General features: G+C 42.4%; 2 protein-coding genes across 2 annotated transcripts; one reads left to right on the plus strand and one right to left on the minus strand.

The window, feature by feature from the left end:
* Window position 1: 1 nt before the first annotated feature.
* On the plus strand, window positions 2-2,778 carry LOC134466755 (uncharacterized). The gene is made up of 8 exons (XM_063220625.1): window positions 2-26; window positions 124-683; window positions 781-857; window positions 945-1,122; window positions 1,396-1,472; window positions 1,681-1,792; window positions 2,454-2,578; window positions 2,696-2,778. Exons 1-8 carry the CDS (start codon window positions 5-7, stop codon window positions 2,718-2,720), a joined length of 1,176 nt encoding a protein of 391 aa, XP_063076695.1. The 5' UTR covers window positions 2-4; the 3' UTR covers window positions 2,721-2,778.
* Window positions 2,779-4,265: 1,487 nt separating this feature from the next.
* Window positions 4,266-6,952, minus strand: LOC134466754 (putative ATP-dependent DNA helicase Q1). The gene is made up of 3 exons (XM_063220624.1): window positions 6,532-6,952; window positions 5,981-6,060; window positions 4,266-5,473 (listed from the first exon to the last, which is right to left on the minus strand). The coding sequence occupies exons 1-3, from the start codon at window positions 6,801-6,803 to the stop codon at window positions 4,266-4,268; spliced, it is 1,560 nt and encodes a 519-aa protein (XP_063076694.1). The 5' UTR covers window positions 6,804-6,952.
* Between the last annotated feature and the right edge of the window lie 10,770 nt (window positions 6,953-17,722).

Genomic DNA, 17,722 nt, shown 5'->3' on the forward strand with positions numbered 1-17,722 from the left:
AAGTATGGAAGACCTTCGATTATCAGGTGAGAAGTAAAATACACACACACACACACAGCGCCATGTACATGACATGTATGGGGTTATGTTGTCTTATGTGTACATGTCTTTAATGTATTAAAGGAGAATTGGCTGAAAGCTGTGCCACAGACCAGGCCACATCAGGGGAAGGGATCACATCTGAGCTGGCTGAAAACGTCACGGAGCAGGCAACATCAGATAAAGAGTTGAGGACCTCATCAGAGATGACTGAAGGAAGTGCCGTGGACCAGGGTTCTGGACATGATGTGAGGATCATATCTCAGTCGTTGGTGGAGAAGTGCTCGACTACACCACACACTTATTCCATCATCTTTGATAATTTAGATTTTTTCATGCACACACACCACCAGTCCAGCCTACACAGTAACAAGTCAATTCATTGGATACACCACATCGCTGTCCAGGACCGTGTCCCCATTTATCACCTGGCTAATGACAAACCAATTGGAAATCTTCTGGACTATGACCTGAATTTGTCACTCCCTAGCCAGAATGAACAAATGCAGATGCGAAGAGAGTTCATTGTTTTCACCAGCCGAATCCTGTCTAGCTATCTGTCTGTATTCAAGCCATTCTCCAATGTGGTTGTGCGACACATACCGCATCAGTATTCAGCAGAAATGGCGCAGCATTCCACTGATGTAAGAACTTAAAACAATACATAAACAACTACATAAACACCTACACCATACAATGTCAGTGTAGTGAAAGTAATTGTGTCTCTGTTTACCACTACAGTACCCATTAGGACTGCTTTTCAAAGATGAAAACAAATCTGCCGATTTGGCAGAAGTACTTCATCACTTCCAGAAAACGTAAGCATGAAGCAGGGTCACAAAATTCTTTCCAGTGTTATAAATGTGAGCAGAATATACAAACAATTTCTTCTGTCTCAATTGTAGGTATGTACCAAAACAGCCTGATGGGATTTCAACCATTTTGGTTGGAGGCGACAGGCTTTCCGAAGCAAATAGCAGAAACCTGCAGTGGGCCTATGCCAATGGTCTGAATACGGAGGAGCGATTGGATGGCATGGAATTCATGTTTGAGGACTGGCATGCGATTAGGATGCTATTTCAAGTGAGTAATGTATCACATTGTGACGTGTGTTTGCTGAAACTGTTATATTCAGTCCATTCATTATTTAATTTAAGACAGTAGGTCATAGTTGAAGTGTGTTGTACTGCTATTAAAAACACAGTATTCCCTTAAATTTGTAATACAGTTGCAAAATGTTTGCCTTGGAATCTGGACGCCCTTTGTGGGAGTAAGTTTATTAAACCAATCTTTACTCTGTCCCTGGTTTTACTAGTTTCTTTTTTTTTTTGTCTTTTTTTCCTTTTGTGAACTCAGATCCACTACAAAGTGTTCTTCAGTGAGAAATCTGCAAAGGACCATGGGACTCTGTGCGCCAACATGACAAAGTTGAGGTAAAGCTGCTTTGTTTACAGCCAAATGTAATGTAAATGTAATGTAGTGACACGATGAATGAATATGACACTACATGAATTACTATTTATTTATTTTTCAGATTCTGAAATTCATTTGAAATCAACAGAAATAAATTTGATGTTGCTGGCTAATTTTATTTTTGTTATTGTTATTAATGTTATTATTTGCTGACGGTGTTTTCTGCAGTTTTCTAATGGAATGGAATGGAGTGGGTCATGATGGAAAGCCCACTCCTGAGAAGTTGTTCTTATTCGTTAAGCTGGGGTGGGTCATGATGAAAGCCCATCCCTGGAATGTGGTTCGTATTTTCACAGACTTTCTCAGAATGTGATATTTGTGTTGTTTGAAATATGAAAGGTGGTGTGAGAGATTACTAACACATTTTTACATTTGTATGTGAGTGTATGAGAGTGTGCTTGTGATTAAATCCTCACACACCTATTCAAAGAACGCTTCTGACCGCTGGGTCGATTGCCTGGTCTCTTGACTCAGAGGTTTAAGTATTCTCTGTTGGTGTATAGTGGTGGCTGGTTCGAACACCATGAGCAGGGGTCCCCAAACTAAGGCCCGGGGGCCGGATGCGGCCCGCCAAGCCCCTTTGACCGGCCCTCCACCTCTCTGCACCTCACCATTTGAACTGGCCCAATCACTCATAAACTGTTAATCACCATATTTTTCTAACCTTTCCTTGCTATTTTTGCATGGTTCTTAGATATTAGAAGGAATACCTGTGGTATTTCAAATTGAAAAACATCAGTACTCACTTCTTTTGCAAATCACTTGTAATGATGAACTATTTTGTGCTGGAAATTATGGCTATAACAGGCAGTGGCCTAGTATACAGCCCACATGATTGATCCCGGCCCCCAATCACAGTCAGGAACGATAATGTGGCCCCCAGAGAAAAAAGTTTGGGGACCCCTGACCAAGAGTGACGGTAACATGTCTTTGTATCACAGGTGCAGCAATGCGAAACAGGGTCCCAAGTCTGCCTTCAACGCATACAAACATTTTGTCATCACAGACACTACTGCGCTGCTTCTGACGGCTGCCATGGAGCACTTTGGCCTGAAGGATATCGAAGGTACATAAATAGGGTGTTTTGAAATGGGACAGCAGTGCTTTAAAACTGAACTGTTTGGGTAGAGGGAAGAATGTAAACCTTTGCTTTTGTTTGTGTTTTTTCTTCCATGTGACTTAGAAATCCCGGAATCGTTTGTTCCTGAGGACATTGCATCAGGATCAACAGACACGAGGCGAACATGGTTGCATGCCAAATCTGCTGAGGTGGTCGATAAGTACATCCTGCTTGGGGATGTGGTTGAGGCCATGACTGGTCTCGGCGAAGCAGATGTGACATCGACTCAGGCAACGCAGTACCCTTGTCGAGCGCCAGGCTGTCAGCAGGTATACACCTATCCCAAATACAGAGACAATCACGAGCTTAAAAAGCACAACTTACACGTGTCCCCCGAAACATTGCCTGGTACATCACTCAACAAAGACCACAAGCAGGAACATACCTTGGCGCGTCTCAGCTTCAGCTTTCTCCTTTGGGACATGCTGGATGCTGTGAAAGAGGGTGACGGAGAACGACTGATGAGGCTGTACAAAGTAGCTCTGCTCTTCTACAAAGCCCATGCGCACAGCCACTATGCATACAGTACGTTACTCCTGACACTTCAGGTGAATGCGTGTCTGACGCCTCGGATGTCGCACAGCGTGACCTGGAACAGGTTTTGGAGCACTAGGGGAGGGAATGGAGGCAACATCCCCTTAGACCTTCATTTAGAACACCTCAACAACTTCCTGAAGTCTTTCTTGAAGGGTCAGGGTCCAAACCTGTCTGAAGAGTCTGCTAGCCGAGTCAGCAAGGCCATAGGCGTTTTGAAAGAGATAATGGACAAAGTTGATACTGAGCTGGGTGTGAAAAAGCCAAGTGGCATCCATCGTGCTGAGCAGCAGACACAGGATATATTGACTCTGATTAATGTTTTCAGGGAGGGTCAACTGTTGTCAAAGATACCTGGAAGGGAATTTCGGGCTTTCCCGAAGTTTGACAGCAATCTGTTGCACAAAATGAAAAAAAAGGAAATGTGGGAGTGGATGATGCTCAAACTGAAAGAGTGGAGAAAACTGAAAAAATAAATCTCACTCATTGGTAGTTTCTTGTCTTGTGAAGTCCCTATAGGTATCTTCAGATCTATGCAGTACTTATTTAAGCATTAACACTTGATGACTCATAATTGCACCCTTACCTTTCTGCACTTTACCATGCATTCAGTTTGTCAAAATATTGTCTAGACTGTTACAGGCCTCTTCTAACAGGCGTATTTAATTACACTTATTTAGCACAATTTTTCGGTGTTTGCTGCGAGTATCTCGACTTGTAAAACATGTTTAAACTCAATTGAACCAGCCAGTTCCAACCCAGTCACTTTAAAGCACATTGTATGTAACATTGTCACTTGTCAGAAATGTTTTTTTTTTTTTTTACTTTGTATCTACAGTATTTGACTACCGGTTACCATTTCCATTTCCATTAAATCCTGGGTATGTTGCTTTTTATGTCCCATTGTAAATAATATGCACATTATTAAGTGCACAACTAATTCACCCTTTTTCTGTAAATGTAAATAAACACTTAAACAAGAATTGAGATCGTTCTTCAATTTTATTTACAGGCAGTCATCTGACATAAGTATTCAGGCAGTACTTTCAAAGATGTAAGAGGTATGTACAGTGGTCATATGAAATGACTAACAAATGTTTCAGTCTGTACTCAACTGTGACACCCCGGATTCTAGACTGCTCCATTGGGACAAGGCGTTTGCATCAGAGTCAGAGTCAAAGTAACCTGTGTAGTCTTGGTCTGGCACCATAGTTTCCTCCACAGGCAGATCAACTTCAGTGTATTCAAAATCCCCAAAGACATTAAAAATAATGCTGAGAATTTCCTGTCCGTGCCTTTTACTGAACACCGGTAGGTTGTCCATTATGAATGGGAGATCAAATATATCTGTGCAGCGCTCAAGAACACAGTCTATCAGCTCGTTACTAAAACCAGTGCAGTCGCTGCTGTTAGTGTACAGAGGCATGTTCTGGACTAAGCTGAGCTTGTACCTGTACAGAGTATCTCTAATTGTCTGTCTTTGATCCTCTGTAACTTCTCTGCTTTTGACAACGGCATGAGTGTACTGTTGAGGCAGTTCGTAATCGGGTATTGCCACGTCACAACTGGGAGAGCTGCAAGAGCAAACAGAGTGGCAGTATGAGCAGCACAAATGGCCCGGCAGAACACTCTCAGTGTTTCGTTCAAAGTGTGAGAATAAGGCCTTCCTGAGGCAACTAGTGATGCCCTTCTTCACCAGTGTCTTAACGGCCTCATTCACTCTTGCTTCCTGCTTCAATTTGTAAATTATGGCATGTGCTGGAGACCCATCTCGCCCGGCCCTACCAACCTCTTGTACAATGGCCTCCACATCCTCAGGTGAGCCATACATCACGACATGTGATATGTTAGGAAAGTTCAGTCCCATTCCCAGAGCTGTGGAGGCTACAACCACTCTGCATGAACCATTGCCACGTAATGATTCCAGTACTGTGATCTTGTGATGGGGAAGTGTTTGGCTGTGAAACATGCCAATGAGTCGGTTTTCTGCCGTGTGTTCTGGATCCCGATCCACCCAGCTGTCCTCACCAAGTTCATACTGTAGGTGACAGAACACCTTCCCGCACATAGGCAATGTACGGCAGTAGATGATTATTGGTGCCATTGTTGGACCCTTCTCTTTAACCGCCCTCACAATCCAGTTCAGACACTCCATGCTATCTGAAGACACTGTAGACAGTCCAAGCCTTATGTTTTTTCTGTTTGGGCTTATGATTACTTCAGTGGCATTCTCCAAATGTAACTGCCTTTTGACAACAGCTTGCGAGTCCAGGTCTGCCGTTGCTGTCAAGGCCAGAATAGGTGTACCTGGAGAATAAAGGTAAATGCATTAGCATCTACAGTACAATACATTTTCATTAAAGTAAGCCATTAAAAAATTCCAACCAAATATGTGAGGTGAAGTCACAAAGGGTTGTGGAGGGTCTGACTTGCCAGCAGAGGTGTCAAAAGTTTTTTTTTAAAAAAAGGTAAGTTTCCTTCCAGCACAGGTAACTTAACTTATCTGAGTAAAAAGTAGACCTGTGTAATTGTCTTACAATCAGCTGACTACCCTGGTTGGATCAGTGGTGGGTCCTTACAGGGTTTTTAGTGTGTTTCAGTATCAGTACAGTCTATCTCGTTAGTTTCAAAGGAGTAACAGATGTGCAGGCCCTAATATCGTGTACTGGTCTTGTTAAACCACAAATGTACTTTTACTTTTGAAACCTCCGTTTGCCGGGTTGTGATCAACAGCAGTGAGAACAGTGTAAAATAACTTTTCTTCAGACTGAGATCATAATGGTCATGGGTCACAACATTTCATAGCCTACTCACCTGGTTTTACAATGGACCGTAGCTCGGCCAGTCTGGCAAAACTCTCTCTGAAGGCCTTCTCTCCTCTAGCAGCCTTTCCCCTGGAACAAATAAAATAAAAACACAACCAATGTGACATCAGCTATGGCACACTTAAAACAACCGCCCGCGCGTCATCAACTCAGGCAGACTACAAGTAAAATGCACACCCCAATCTCTCAGTCCACTGTTAAATGTTAGGAGCAGACCGGAATAATAGCGTCCTCGTCCACAAGAGCTCTAATCGTTTCGGAATGTGCATAGAGCTCTAGTGTTCCAAAAATCGATCGCAAAATCTCACACATTACATTATGCAGGATTCCAAAACAATTAGCTGTTTGTGTGGACGATGACGTTAGCTTTGATTTCGAATGGTTTGCTGCTACCGTAACTTAGATGGTTAAAGTATATAAGTCAGTGGGCTAGACTATCGTGAAACATCACAGAGTTGCATGTAACATCAGAGTATAGTTGTGGTAGCTTCGATTGCCCCTTACATTGTTCATATTATTCGTACCATTAAGTATATTTACCATTTGTATGTGAGATGAACTTCATCCACGACAAGGCCCAACAGGTTGTCTTGGTAGACTTTGCTGGCTAGCAAGCATCGCCATTCCTTGTTAAGCCAGGACTCCGGACTCCCGAACACCAACTGGTACCGCCCGCTTCGGATCTCCTCCGAGTCGCTTTTGCCAAGTTGCGCAGCTGTAAGACCCAGTTTTTCGGCCTCTTGTACCTGGTCGTCCATAAGTGCTAAAAGGGGTGACACTATAACCACCAGTGGTTTGTGCAGCAGACCCATGCGTCGCCCCACCAGCGGAGCAAGTTGGTAAATCAAGCTTTTACCATATCCGGTGGGCAATACTCCAAAAACGTCCCTTTTCTGCAGAAAAAACTTTAATGCCGTTATCTGCTGGTCTCGCAAGGTGAAATGAATATCCAAATCTTCGAGAGTCGTTGCCAAAGCTGAATCGAAAGACGCCATGAATTCGCTAGGGGCAGCCATTGTTTACTTCTCCCTGGGACTACACACGAAACGTCGCACACTCTGTCGTCACTAGGTAGCCCGGCCCCCGATCCCGCCCCTCACGATTTGATTGGCCGCGAACCCCGATCCAGCTTGGATCGGTTGTAGATTCAGGGTGGCTAGACTGCCCCCGGGAGCAAATTCATTTTGCGGCCACTAGGGGCGTCTAGATTTCTAGGCTAATGCATTCAGGGAAACTGGAGTTTCTGGCATTAAAGTGGGCCATTTGTGAACGGTTCAGGGATTATCTGTTTCATGCCCCCCACTTTGTAGTATACACAGATAACAATCCCTTGACATATGTTCTTACGACTGCAAAACTTAACGCCATGGGTCATAGGTGGGTAGCCCAGCTAGCTGACTTCAATTTTACCATTAAATATCGCCCTGGGATACAAAATGCAGATGCAGATGGTCTCTCTCGCATGGCACTTGATTTTGATAAGCAGTGTACAGAAGAGGTGGACCAACATGTAATTAGTGCATCGATACAGGGGTTGACCATTGCATCTAGGAGCCCTCCTCTATGGGCAAACATGTTGAGCATACAAGCGATTGACTTATTAAGAGGTGTAAGTCCACAAAACCAAAGCCAGCTGTTGTCACCAGAGCAGATCAAACAGAGCCAAGAAAAAGATGCCAGAATCAGTCGGGTCCTGTGGTATAAATCCAGCAACCGCAGACCATCCAGACACACCTTAAGAGCAGAGCCACCCGAGGTGAAACTCCTGCTGAAACAGTGGAACAAGCTGCAAGTGAATGATGAGGGAATCTTGTATTAGCCGGGGAGCCAAACTCTCAAAAGTGCTTTAAAATGGGAGGAACCTGACATGGCCTGCCATACTTTTTATTTGTGATTTTTTTGTTAGTTCTATCCCTTAGGACAAATAATTGGAGGGTCTGCTCGGGCGGAAATATCGCGAAAAAAAGTTGTGCCTATTTTAATGTATGTACCCTTCATTTTTCGAGAGAAATTTCTGAAAAATGAAAAATGACCTGAAATCCTTGGTGGCTTGGGTAAGCTGTCAATAAAGGCTTTCCAGGTGCACAGGACATACATGCTGACAACATTCAATTGAAAAAATATTTTTAAATCACATTTCAATATGGTTTTGACTCAATTTTATGCTTCAAAATTAGGCGTTTTTTCACTTTTTTGCTATATTTTCATCTTTACCTCATTGGCAATCAAGTTTTTCTTCATGTTTTGACATCAAACAATATGCCATTCTTTTTATTAAGAAGTATAGTGATACCACAACAAAAAATATGAAAATACAACCAAAATCAATGGATCTGTGGTAACTAGTGTATGTACCCTTCATTTTTAGAGAGAAATTTCTGTAAAATGAAAAATGACCTGAAATACTTGGTGGCTTGGGCAAGCTGTCAATAAAGGCTTTCCAGGTGCAAAGGACACATCTACTGATGATATCCAATAAAGAAAATATTGTTAAACCACATTTGTACATGATTTTGGGTCAATTTTATGACCTAAAATTAGGCGTTTTTTCACATTTTTGCTATATTTTCATCATTTCTTCATTGGCAATCAAGTTTTTCTTCATGTTTTGACATCAAACAATATGCCATTCTTTTTATTAAGCAGTATACTGATTCCACAGCAAAAAAACATAAAAAAAATACAACCAAAATCAATGGATCTGTGCGATTTCACCTCTAGTTGGTGATCAATAGGCCCGGAAACTCAATATGATTTCCGGCTACAATCAAAATGCTGAAAAGCACACTGTATACTTAGCAATGACATACATCCTCTCTCACACACACACACACACACACACACACACACAAGTAATTTGGGGATTCTACAATGATTTGCATCCCAGGTGACACCCCCCACAACGTACATGTACTACTACGTAGTACACCCGTACACTCGTACATACTTTGTGGATGTGACAGTGAGTTATTTTCACAGAAGGGGGAGACCGCAGAATTACACAACTACCATTCAACACCTTCTGCCATCTGCAGGCACAGTAACCCAGAGGAAAGCCTAGACTACTCTCAAAATTCTGAAAGATACACTGTGTGTACTGTTGAGTAGAGTACATAACTATCAATCCTGAAGGAAATTAAGGTATCTAGCAGCATAAATAAATAGATATGCAAAACATGATACATATTATTGCACAACATATTTAACATGTAACACACATTTAGCCATAAGGCATTTCACACAACCACACACACACTGTTCTGTAATACACATCATATGCACACAGCACCTATACATACAGCAGTATGCCCTGGAGATGAGTTTCTAGCGATTAAATGGCCATTCATTACCAGGAATAAGCTCACTTATAGCTTGAAAGTTGTGGGCCCTCATCTTCCAGAGGGTGGGGTAACCATAATAATATGTATCAAATTCAGGCAGGCAAAAAATGCATATGGTGCATATTATAAGGTCACACTCAATTTGCAATATCTGGACGTTTTCCATCTAGTGTTTTTACCAAGGTATTGTATGATGGTAGAATTTGAACACTATGTAAAGCCTTCTCCAACCAACCTCAAGAATCTGAATGAGAGATCTAAACTCTGAGGAGGCTAATACCAATTGTGTTCCCTGAACCAATAGGTGCAACAACTTGTTTCTAACTTCTGAAAACTTCTTTAAAGAAATGACCATATTAGGTCATATAAAATATGCTGTTTGAGGGATTAAATAATTTCCATCAACAGTCACTGAAATACTTTGTATTTAGAAAGCTGAATCAATATGCAATTATATCAATGGATTAAAAAAAACAGTTATTGTGTTGACTGTGTTTATTGTGTTGACTGTGATGTGTGTTTGTCTTGTGTGTCATTGTGCGTCCTTATGCCACCACCAAAGCAAAATCTCCATTTTATGTAAGTTTAATGGACAATAAAGAAGTCTCAGTCTGAGTCTAAGTACTGGGGTCATTCATCCAGGTCACCAGAGCTGTATCCACCATCTGCAGAAGTTAGTCTCTCAGCAAAAGTGTCTGGATGTTTGAGGCACTACTAGAGAAATCAAAGAACATTATTCTCACTGTCTCCTTTGTCCAAGTGAGAATTGTCCCTACTTAGCAGTTGCAGGATAACGTCCACAGCTCCCACATTATCCTGATAAATAAACTGTATGGAATCCAGAGCATGGCAAACCTGGGTTTTCTTTCTGTTGAGCAGCAGTACCCACTCAAATGTTCTCATTATGTGAGAGCAGCTGGTCTGTAATCATTGCTGTGTTGCTTTTTGGGGACTGGTATGAGAGAAGAGGTCTTCTACTGTAGGCACTATCTACAGGTGCCTTACCCGTTTGTAGACTCTTGTTGAAGATGTGTTGCAGTGGCTCAGCTACCTCTTTTGCACATGTTTTAAATAATATTACAGGCTTGAGGACCAAAAGGGGTACATGAAATACACAGTACACCAATACTTCACAACAGCATACTTTCATACCTACATACAGTGCATATAAACAGGGAAGCTAATGAAGGCACTTATACCAGTGTCCCCAGCTCATAGACATGTCCTTAACAGAGCTATGACCTGGATCAACTAATTGCGCTATCAGTTTCAGCCATCAGGATGCAGGATGCACCACAGATATTTTGTGGCATTTGCTACTCCCAGCTCTTAGATAGATAGACAGGAGGGAACATTAATCGCAGTATCACACTCTTCCTAACATTGTTATTAATGTCAAACTCTACCTCATAATCAGAACAGATATAAAGGAGCTGTTGGAACTAACTCTTACTTGGAGATAGAATGGTAAGGTTGGCTGCATATAGCAAGTGATTAGTCAACACCAACTATCATCAAGTATAAAACTTGTCATACCTCATTTCACCCATATAAGCATTGAATAAGGCTGGAGATAACATTTTCCCCCGTCATATCCCGTTGATGACATTAAAACGTGTAGAGAGGATGTTTGCCCATTTAACATGTGCATACACAAATATACCAAACTACCAAAATGTACCAAACTACTGGGAACTCCCCCATGCAGATGTTTCAGCAGCTGCAGAACAGACCAATCAGTGGACTCAAAGCAGTATTTCAGCGCTTCTTCTGCTTTTGGTGTCCACATCCTGACAGTGCGTGTGGTTGATAGTACTAATCTCTGGTAGAGGCATCCCAGGGATTTTCTGAGCTGTTGTCATCACATGCTGGAGTGCCTACTTGTCCTCTGATGGCACAGATGTGGAAGTTGACCAACAGTGACTTCAGGATTTGGTAGCCCATCAGTTTCTTCTGGTAGAAGAGACATTGTTGGGCCTTGCTGACCACTGAGGCCATGTGAATACTGCAGGACACGTCCTTCAGGGATTTAAAGCTGCTGACCCTCTCCACCACTGTATGAGTCACCAGAGGGGTCTGTGACTTCTGTGATTGTTTTTGTGAAAGTCCACAATGATTCCCTTGTTGTTTTTGGAGTTCAATACGAAGTAATTGCCGTTACACCATGGGGGAAGATGTTTTGTCTTGTTCCTGTAGTATGTCTTGTCTTCATTCATAATTAGTGCGACAACGTGTCAGCAAATGAGGAGAAAGTGGCAGTTGTGGGTGGATAGGGTATAGAGCAGAGGGCTTAGCACACACCCTTGAGGTGTGCTGGTGTTGATAACAAGAGAGAACAGTTAGAGAGGAAATCCACAGTACATGATGGTTGTACAGTCTCAGATAGTGGGGTTTAGAAAACAGACTCTATGGCCGAATCGTGCTGGAGGCCAAACTGTGGTCCAAAAATGTGCATGTGTTCCTCAGCTCCATGTTCTCCAGTAGTGTATGGAGCATGCTGGCGATGATGTCCTATGTAGAACAGCTTGCCCTGTGTGCAAACTGCAATGGGTTATGTGATTCATGAAAATATAGGCTTTCCAGGCTTTGTGAAGGCCCGTCTTTGCCCCCATCTGTGTAAATAGCTCACTGTGTCGCATCCAGGAAGTACAGTAGGGCTATGTAGGGTATGTACGCAGCATGTACGGTGTGCAGGGTGTTACCTGGGGTGGGAATCATTGCAGGATCCCCAAATTAGGTGTGTGTGTGTGTGTGTGTGTGTGTGTGTGTGTGTGTGTGTGTGTGTGTGTGTGTGTGTGTGTGTGTGTGTGTGTGTGTGTGTGTGTGTGTGTGTCATATTGCTCAGTATTCAGCATGCATTTCAGCATTTTGATTGTAGGCTGAAATTCTATTGACTTTCTGGGCCTGTTGATCACCAACTAGAGTTGGAGTCCCCACAGATCCATTGAGTTTGGTTGTATTTTCATGGTTTTTGCTGTGGTATCACTATACTGCTTAATAAAAAGAATGGCATATTGTTTGATGTCAAAACATGAAGAAAAACTTTGATTGCCAATGAAGAAATTATGAAAATATAGCAAAAAAGTGAAAAAACGACTAATTTTAGGTCATAAAATTGACCCAAAATCATGTACAAATGTGGTTTAACAATATTTTCTTTATTGGATATCATCAGTAGATGGGGCCTTTGCACTTGGAAAGCCTTTATTGACAGCTTACCCAAGCCACTAAGGATTTCAGGTCATTTTTCATTTTTCAGGAAATTCTCTCTAAAAATGAAGGGTACATACACTACAGTCATCGCAGATCAATTGATTTTGGTTGTATTTTCATGGTTTTTGCTGTGGCATCACTATACTGCTTAATAAAAAGAATGGCATATTGTTTGATGTCAAAACATGAAGAAAAACTTTGATTGCCAATGAAGAAATGATGAAAATATAGCAAAAAAGTGAAAAAACGACTAATTTTAGGTCATAAAATTGACCCAAAATCATGTACAAATGTGGTTTAACAATATTTTCTTTATTGGATATCATCAGTAGATGGGGCCTTTGCACTTGCAAAGCCTTTATTGACAGCTTACCCAAGCCACTAAGGATTTCAGGTCATTTTTCATTTTTCAGGAAATTCTCTCTAAAAATGAAGGGTACATACACTACAGTCATCGCAGATCCATTGATTTTGGTTGTATTTTCATAGTTTTTGTTGTGGTATCACTATACTTCGTAATAAAAAGAATGGCATATTGTTTAATGTCAAAACATGAAGAAAAACTTGATTGCCAATGAGGTAAAGATGAAAATATAGCAAAAAAGTAAAAAAAAAACGCCTAATTTTTAAGCACAAAATTGAGTCAAAATCCTATTGAAATGTGGTTTAAGAATATTTTTTCTATTGAATGTTGTTAGCATGTATGTCCTGTGCACCTGGAAAGCCTTTATTGACAGCTTACCCAAGCCACCAAGGATTTCAGGTCATTTTTCATTTTTCAGAAATTTCTCTCAAAAAATGAAGGGTACATACATTCAAATAGGCAGAACTTTTTTTCGCGATATTTCCGCCCGAGCAGACCCTCCAATTATTTTTCCTAAGGGATAGAACTATCCAAAAAATCACAAATAAAAAGTATGGCAAGCCATGTCAGGTCCATCCCAATTTTGGGACTTTGGCTCCCCGGCTATATAGGGTAGCTGGAAGGAGAGAGCAGTTGATTTTACCACAGGAGCATCGCCACCTGGTGTTCAGGGAGTTACACAAAGAAATGGGTCATCCAGGCGTGGAGAGGACTCTCGATCTGATTAGAGACAGATTTTACTGGCCAAAAATGCATCGGGATACAGAACACTTTGTGACAGCTGAATGTGAGTGCTTGAAAAGAAAGAAACCAAATAAGATCACACGGGCACCGCTGACTCCAATCAAGTCAACACATCCATTTCAGTTAGTCTGTGTAGATTTCCTGCACCTGGAAACATGCAAACATGGGTATGAGTATATCCTGGTAATAATGGATCACTTTACAAGGTTTGCCCAGGCCTATGCTACTAAGAACAAATCAGCAAAGACGGTGGTGCAATGCCTGTTTGAGGACTTCACCCTGAAGTTTGGATTCCCAGAGCGTGTCCACCATGACATGGGAAAAGAGTTTGAATATCAATTGGTAGCTGAGCTGCAAAAGGTCTGTGGTATTTGTGGATCTCACACAACCCCCTATCATCCAATGGGAAATGGGCAAGTGGAGCGATTCAATCGGACATTACTGTCAATGCTCAGAACTCTGGATGACAATGAGAAAACAGACTGGAAGCGCTCGTTGCCAAAGGTAGTTCACGCATACAATTGCATGCGCTGTGAGGCCACAGGATTCTCGCCTTACTTCCTGTTATTTGGGCGCTCTCCTCGTCTGCCCGTGGACCTCATGTTCAACTTGCCTTCAAATGAGGAAAATCGAAGCCATGTAGACTATGTGGCAGACTGGCAAACACGAATGCAAGAGGCCTACGAAATTGCATCCAAGACTGCAAATAAAGAGGCTTTGAGAGGGAAACAATATTATGATAGGAAGGTTCATGGTGTTGAGTTGCAAGTCGGCGGCAGGGTTCTTCTTCACAATCTGAGTGAGAGAGGAGGACCGGGTAAACTCCGGTCGCACTGGGAGAATACAGTGTACAAGATCCTAGGGAGAAAAAGCCCTGACAGTCCTGTATATGAAATTGTTCCTGAGAAAGGAGGACCAAGCCGGATAGTACACCGAAATCTTCTGCTGCCATGTGACTGTCTACCGGTGGAAGGACAGCCTGTGATGAGAGAGACCAACAGACCCACCAATCAAAGACGAGTGAAGACACCCCTTCAAGATCAAACAAAAGACCAACAGCCAGACTACGACATAGACAGTGAAGATGAGGAGGGTAGCTATACCCTGACCTTTCATGACCACTTTGTGGAAGATGACTCAAATGGACCCATCATGCTGAATGCAGCAGCAGAACCCTTTGAGCCAGCACCAGCAATAAATGTATACCATGAACACTCAACAGCAGATGAATTCGAGACAATTCGTTTCACAGAAGAGGAAGGTATACAGCAGGAGCCTGAGGAAGAGGCAGTGTCTGAGGAGGAGCCAGACTATGAAGAAGCACAAGAGGCGCCATATCGGTCTCCATATCCCCAGAGGGAACGCCGTCAGCCCAGGATACTTACATATGATGAGTTTGGGAAGCCGGCTGTGATCTCCAGGAACACAGCAGTTAGAGGGGTAAGTTTGAATCCCTCTTGCCATCAGCTCCTGTGGAGACCTTGGGTTTCTGACAGACACTGAAATAATGCTCAGACACTTACTGTGGTCAATGGACTAATCAATGGAGAAAAAAAGTAATGCATACTTTGGAATGGCATTTAAATGGCCATATAATATGATTTAATTCATGTTGATTTAATTGTTTTCGAGACTCTTGTTTCTAACAATTTTGGTGATAATTGATGGTTACTATATTAAATGTCTGGGAGACTTTTTTTAAGTGGGGGAGGGTGTGGCACTCAGGAATATACTTGTTATATTGAATACTTGTTTCATGCGGTATCTGATTCCCCCTTTTCTTATGTGTTTGGTCTTTTCAATGACTTATTTAGTTGCAGTACCGGGAGAAGTCACAGGGTGGCGCTGTCGGCTGAGGATGTAGCTTGGGATGCCTTTAGCTGGAAGGTCTCGTCTTTACTTTGTCCATTACGGGAGATGAACGAGACTACTGAAGATATCAAGCCACTCTGATTGTTTTGTACTGTTTATGTGATTTCAGGTGGGTTTGTAGTAATAAAAACGAATGTATTTGCTGTCTTAGTAATGTATAAATGTTATAGAAGATTAATAACTGTGTAAAGTGCTTTAGTTTAACTCAATAATTCCGTTTGCTTTGTGTAAACTGTAGCACACTCGTCTGACAACACGAACGAGTGTCTGAAGGGAATTGCGTTGTGAATGTGAATATGTCCGCCGGATCTTGTAAGGGAATTGTATCCAACACTTTAGAAAGCTGGAAATGTTGAAAATGTAATGTTAAGGAGATTGTGTTTCAATGTTCATGAGAATGTTTATGAGATAAGGTCTCATCTGTCTTTACTTTGTCCATTACGGGAGATGAACGAGACTACTGAAGATATCAAGCCACTCTGATTGTTTTGTACTGTTTATGTGATTTCAGATTTAATAAATATGTGGCACTGAAGAAGTGACTCCTGTCCGTATGTGCAACAGATGCATCAAAGATGGGCAGGAGGGGGAGTACAGGGGACTGGTGGAGAACTTTGTGAAATGGTGCAGAACCAACCAGTTGCGGCTGAACACCAACAAAACCAAAGAAATTGTGATCGACTTCAGGCGAACCACCCCACCCCTGGTGCCTGTCTCCATTGAGGGGGAGACTGTGGAGACAGTCTCCACATACAAGTACCTGGGTGTTCACCTGGACTCTAAACTGGACTGGTCTGCTAACTCACATGCACTGTACAAGAAAGGACAGAGCAGACTCTACTTTCTGAGAAAGCTGAGATCTTTCAATGTGTGCAACAGACTCCTGCAGATGTTCTACCAGTCTGCCATGGCCAGTGTGCTCTCATATGCTGTGTGTGTGTGTGTGTGTGTGTGTGTGTGTGTGTGTGTGTGTGTGTGTGTGTGTGTGTGTGTGTGTGTGTGTGTGTGTGTGTGTGTGTGTGTGTGTGTGTGTGAGTGAGAGAGTGTGTGGAGTGACACAGGGGGCGACCCCCCACGCTCCCCCCATCCTTTTTCCAAGGAATACTATGGACATTGTACTAGACAGAGAGACTATGGACACTCCTGGACACTTTATGGCCACTTTGTTTTGGCTTCTATGTGCCACTTGGCACATGTTAACACTGTGGACACTTTACACTTTATATTTTGATGTGTGTGTGAGTGTGTGTGTGTGTGTGTGTGTGTGTGTGTGTGTGAGAGAGAGATGCCTTGGCAAAATGTATGCAACAGTAAGCTATATATGATTATTTTATGTGTAATGTGTGGTATGTCTTGTGGGCAATGTCTTTTTTATGAAGCCTATGTGTGTATGCTACTTGACTCCTTAATTTCCCCCTGGGATCAATAAACAATACTCTACTCTCTCTACTCTCTCTAAGATGACGTGGCGTGTGTATTTGTTGACAAATGGGGGGCATTTTGATTCAATTGCGCGATATAGTGTGATTGAAATGCATGTACATGCAAAAATATCATCAACTACAGAAAAAACGGAGGTATTAGGCTGTTGGAAAAACACCCTAGATAGCCTGAGTCCTCAACATATTTTTAGCGTTTATCATTATTATCATTTTTTGTGCTCAAAGTCACAGGCGTCGCGTGTCCCTCAGCCTGACTCTGAGGACGAGGTGTGTCCAAACGTCAACCACACGTGCACCACAATACTAAAAACAAACAATCAAACGCTTCAAAGTAGGCCTACGCTATATGTATCTCCGTTTATTCGCTAAGCAGTAGCCCAGTCTGTGAGTTGGCTGTCCTCGACCGAGAGCACCACGGAGGCTGAAGCGCGGATATCCTCCCAAAACCAATTTATTGACCAGTTGAATGGCAATCAACAAAAAGTGCATATCCCGAGAGCATTCGCATCGGTTTGGCATGTAATGTGCATTACCCTTTCCTGAAAACAACATACAAAGCAGATGGACAAGGTAAAACGAGTAGCCTAAAGCAAAGCAGTGCACTCACCTGTCTTCGTGCCCTAGCAGTTACAGGGGCAGTTTCAGTCTGCACGCCAGCGATGTCAATTGTTGGAACTGCTTGAGGCAATAGCATTCTCTTCAGTCCAACCATGCCCGCGATCTCCACATTTGTGGTGAAGCACGAGGGGTGGAAA

The sequence above is a fragment of the Engraulis encrasicolus genome, chromosome 17 (genome assembly GCF_034702125.1).
Source record: "Engraulis encrasicolus isolate BLACKSEA-1 chromosome 17, IST_EnEncr_1.0, whole genome shotgun sequence".
In the NCBI taxonomy this organism is placed as follows: Eukaryota; Metazoa; Chordata; class Actinopteri; order Clupeiformes; family Engraulidae; genus Engraulis; species Engraulis encrasicolus.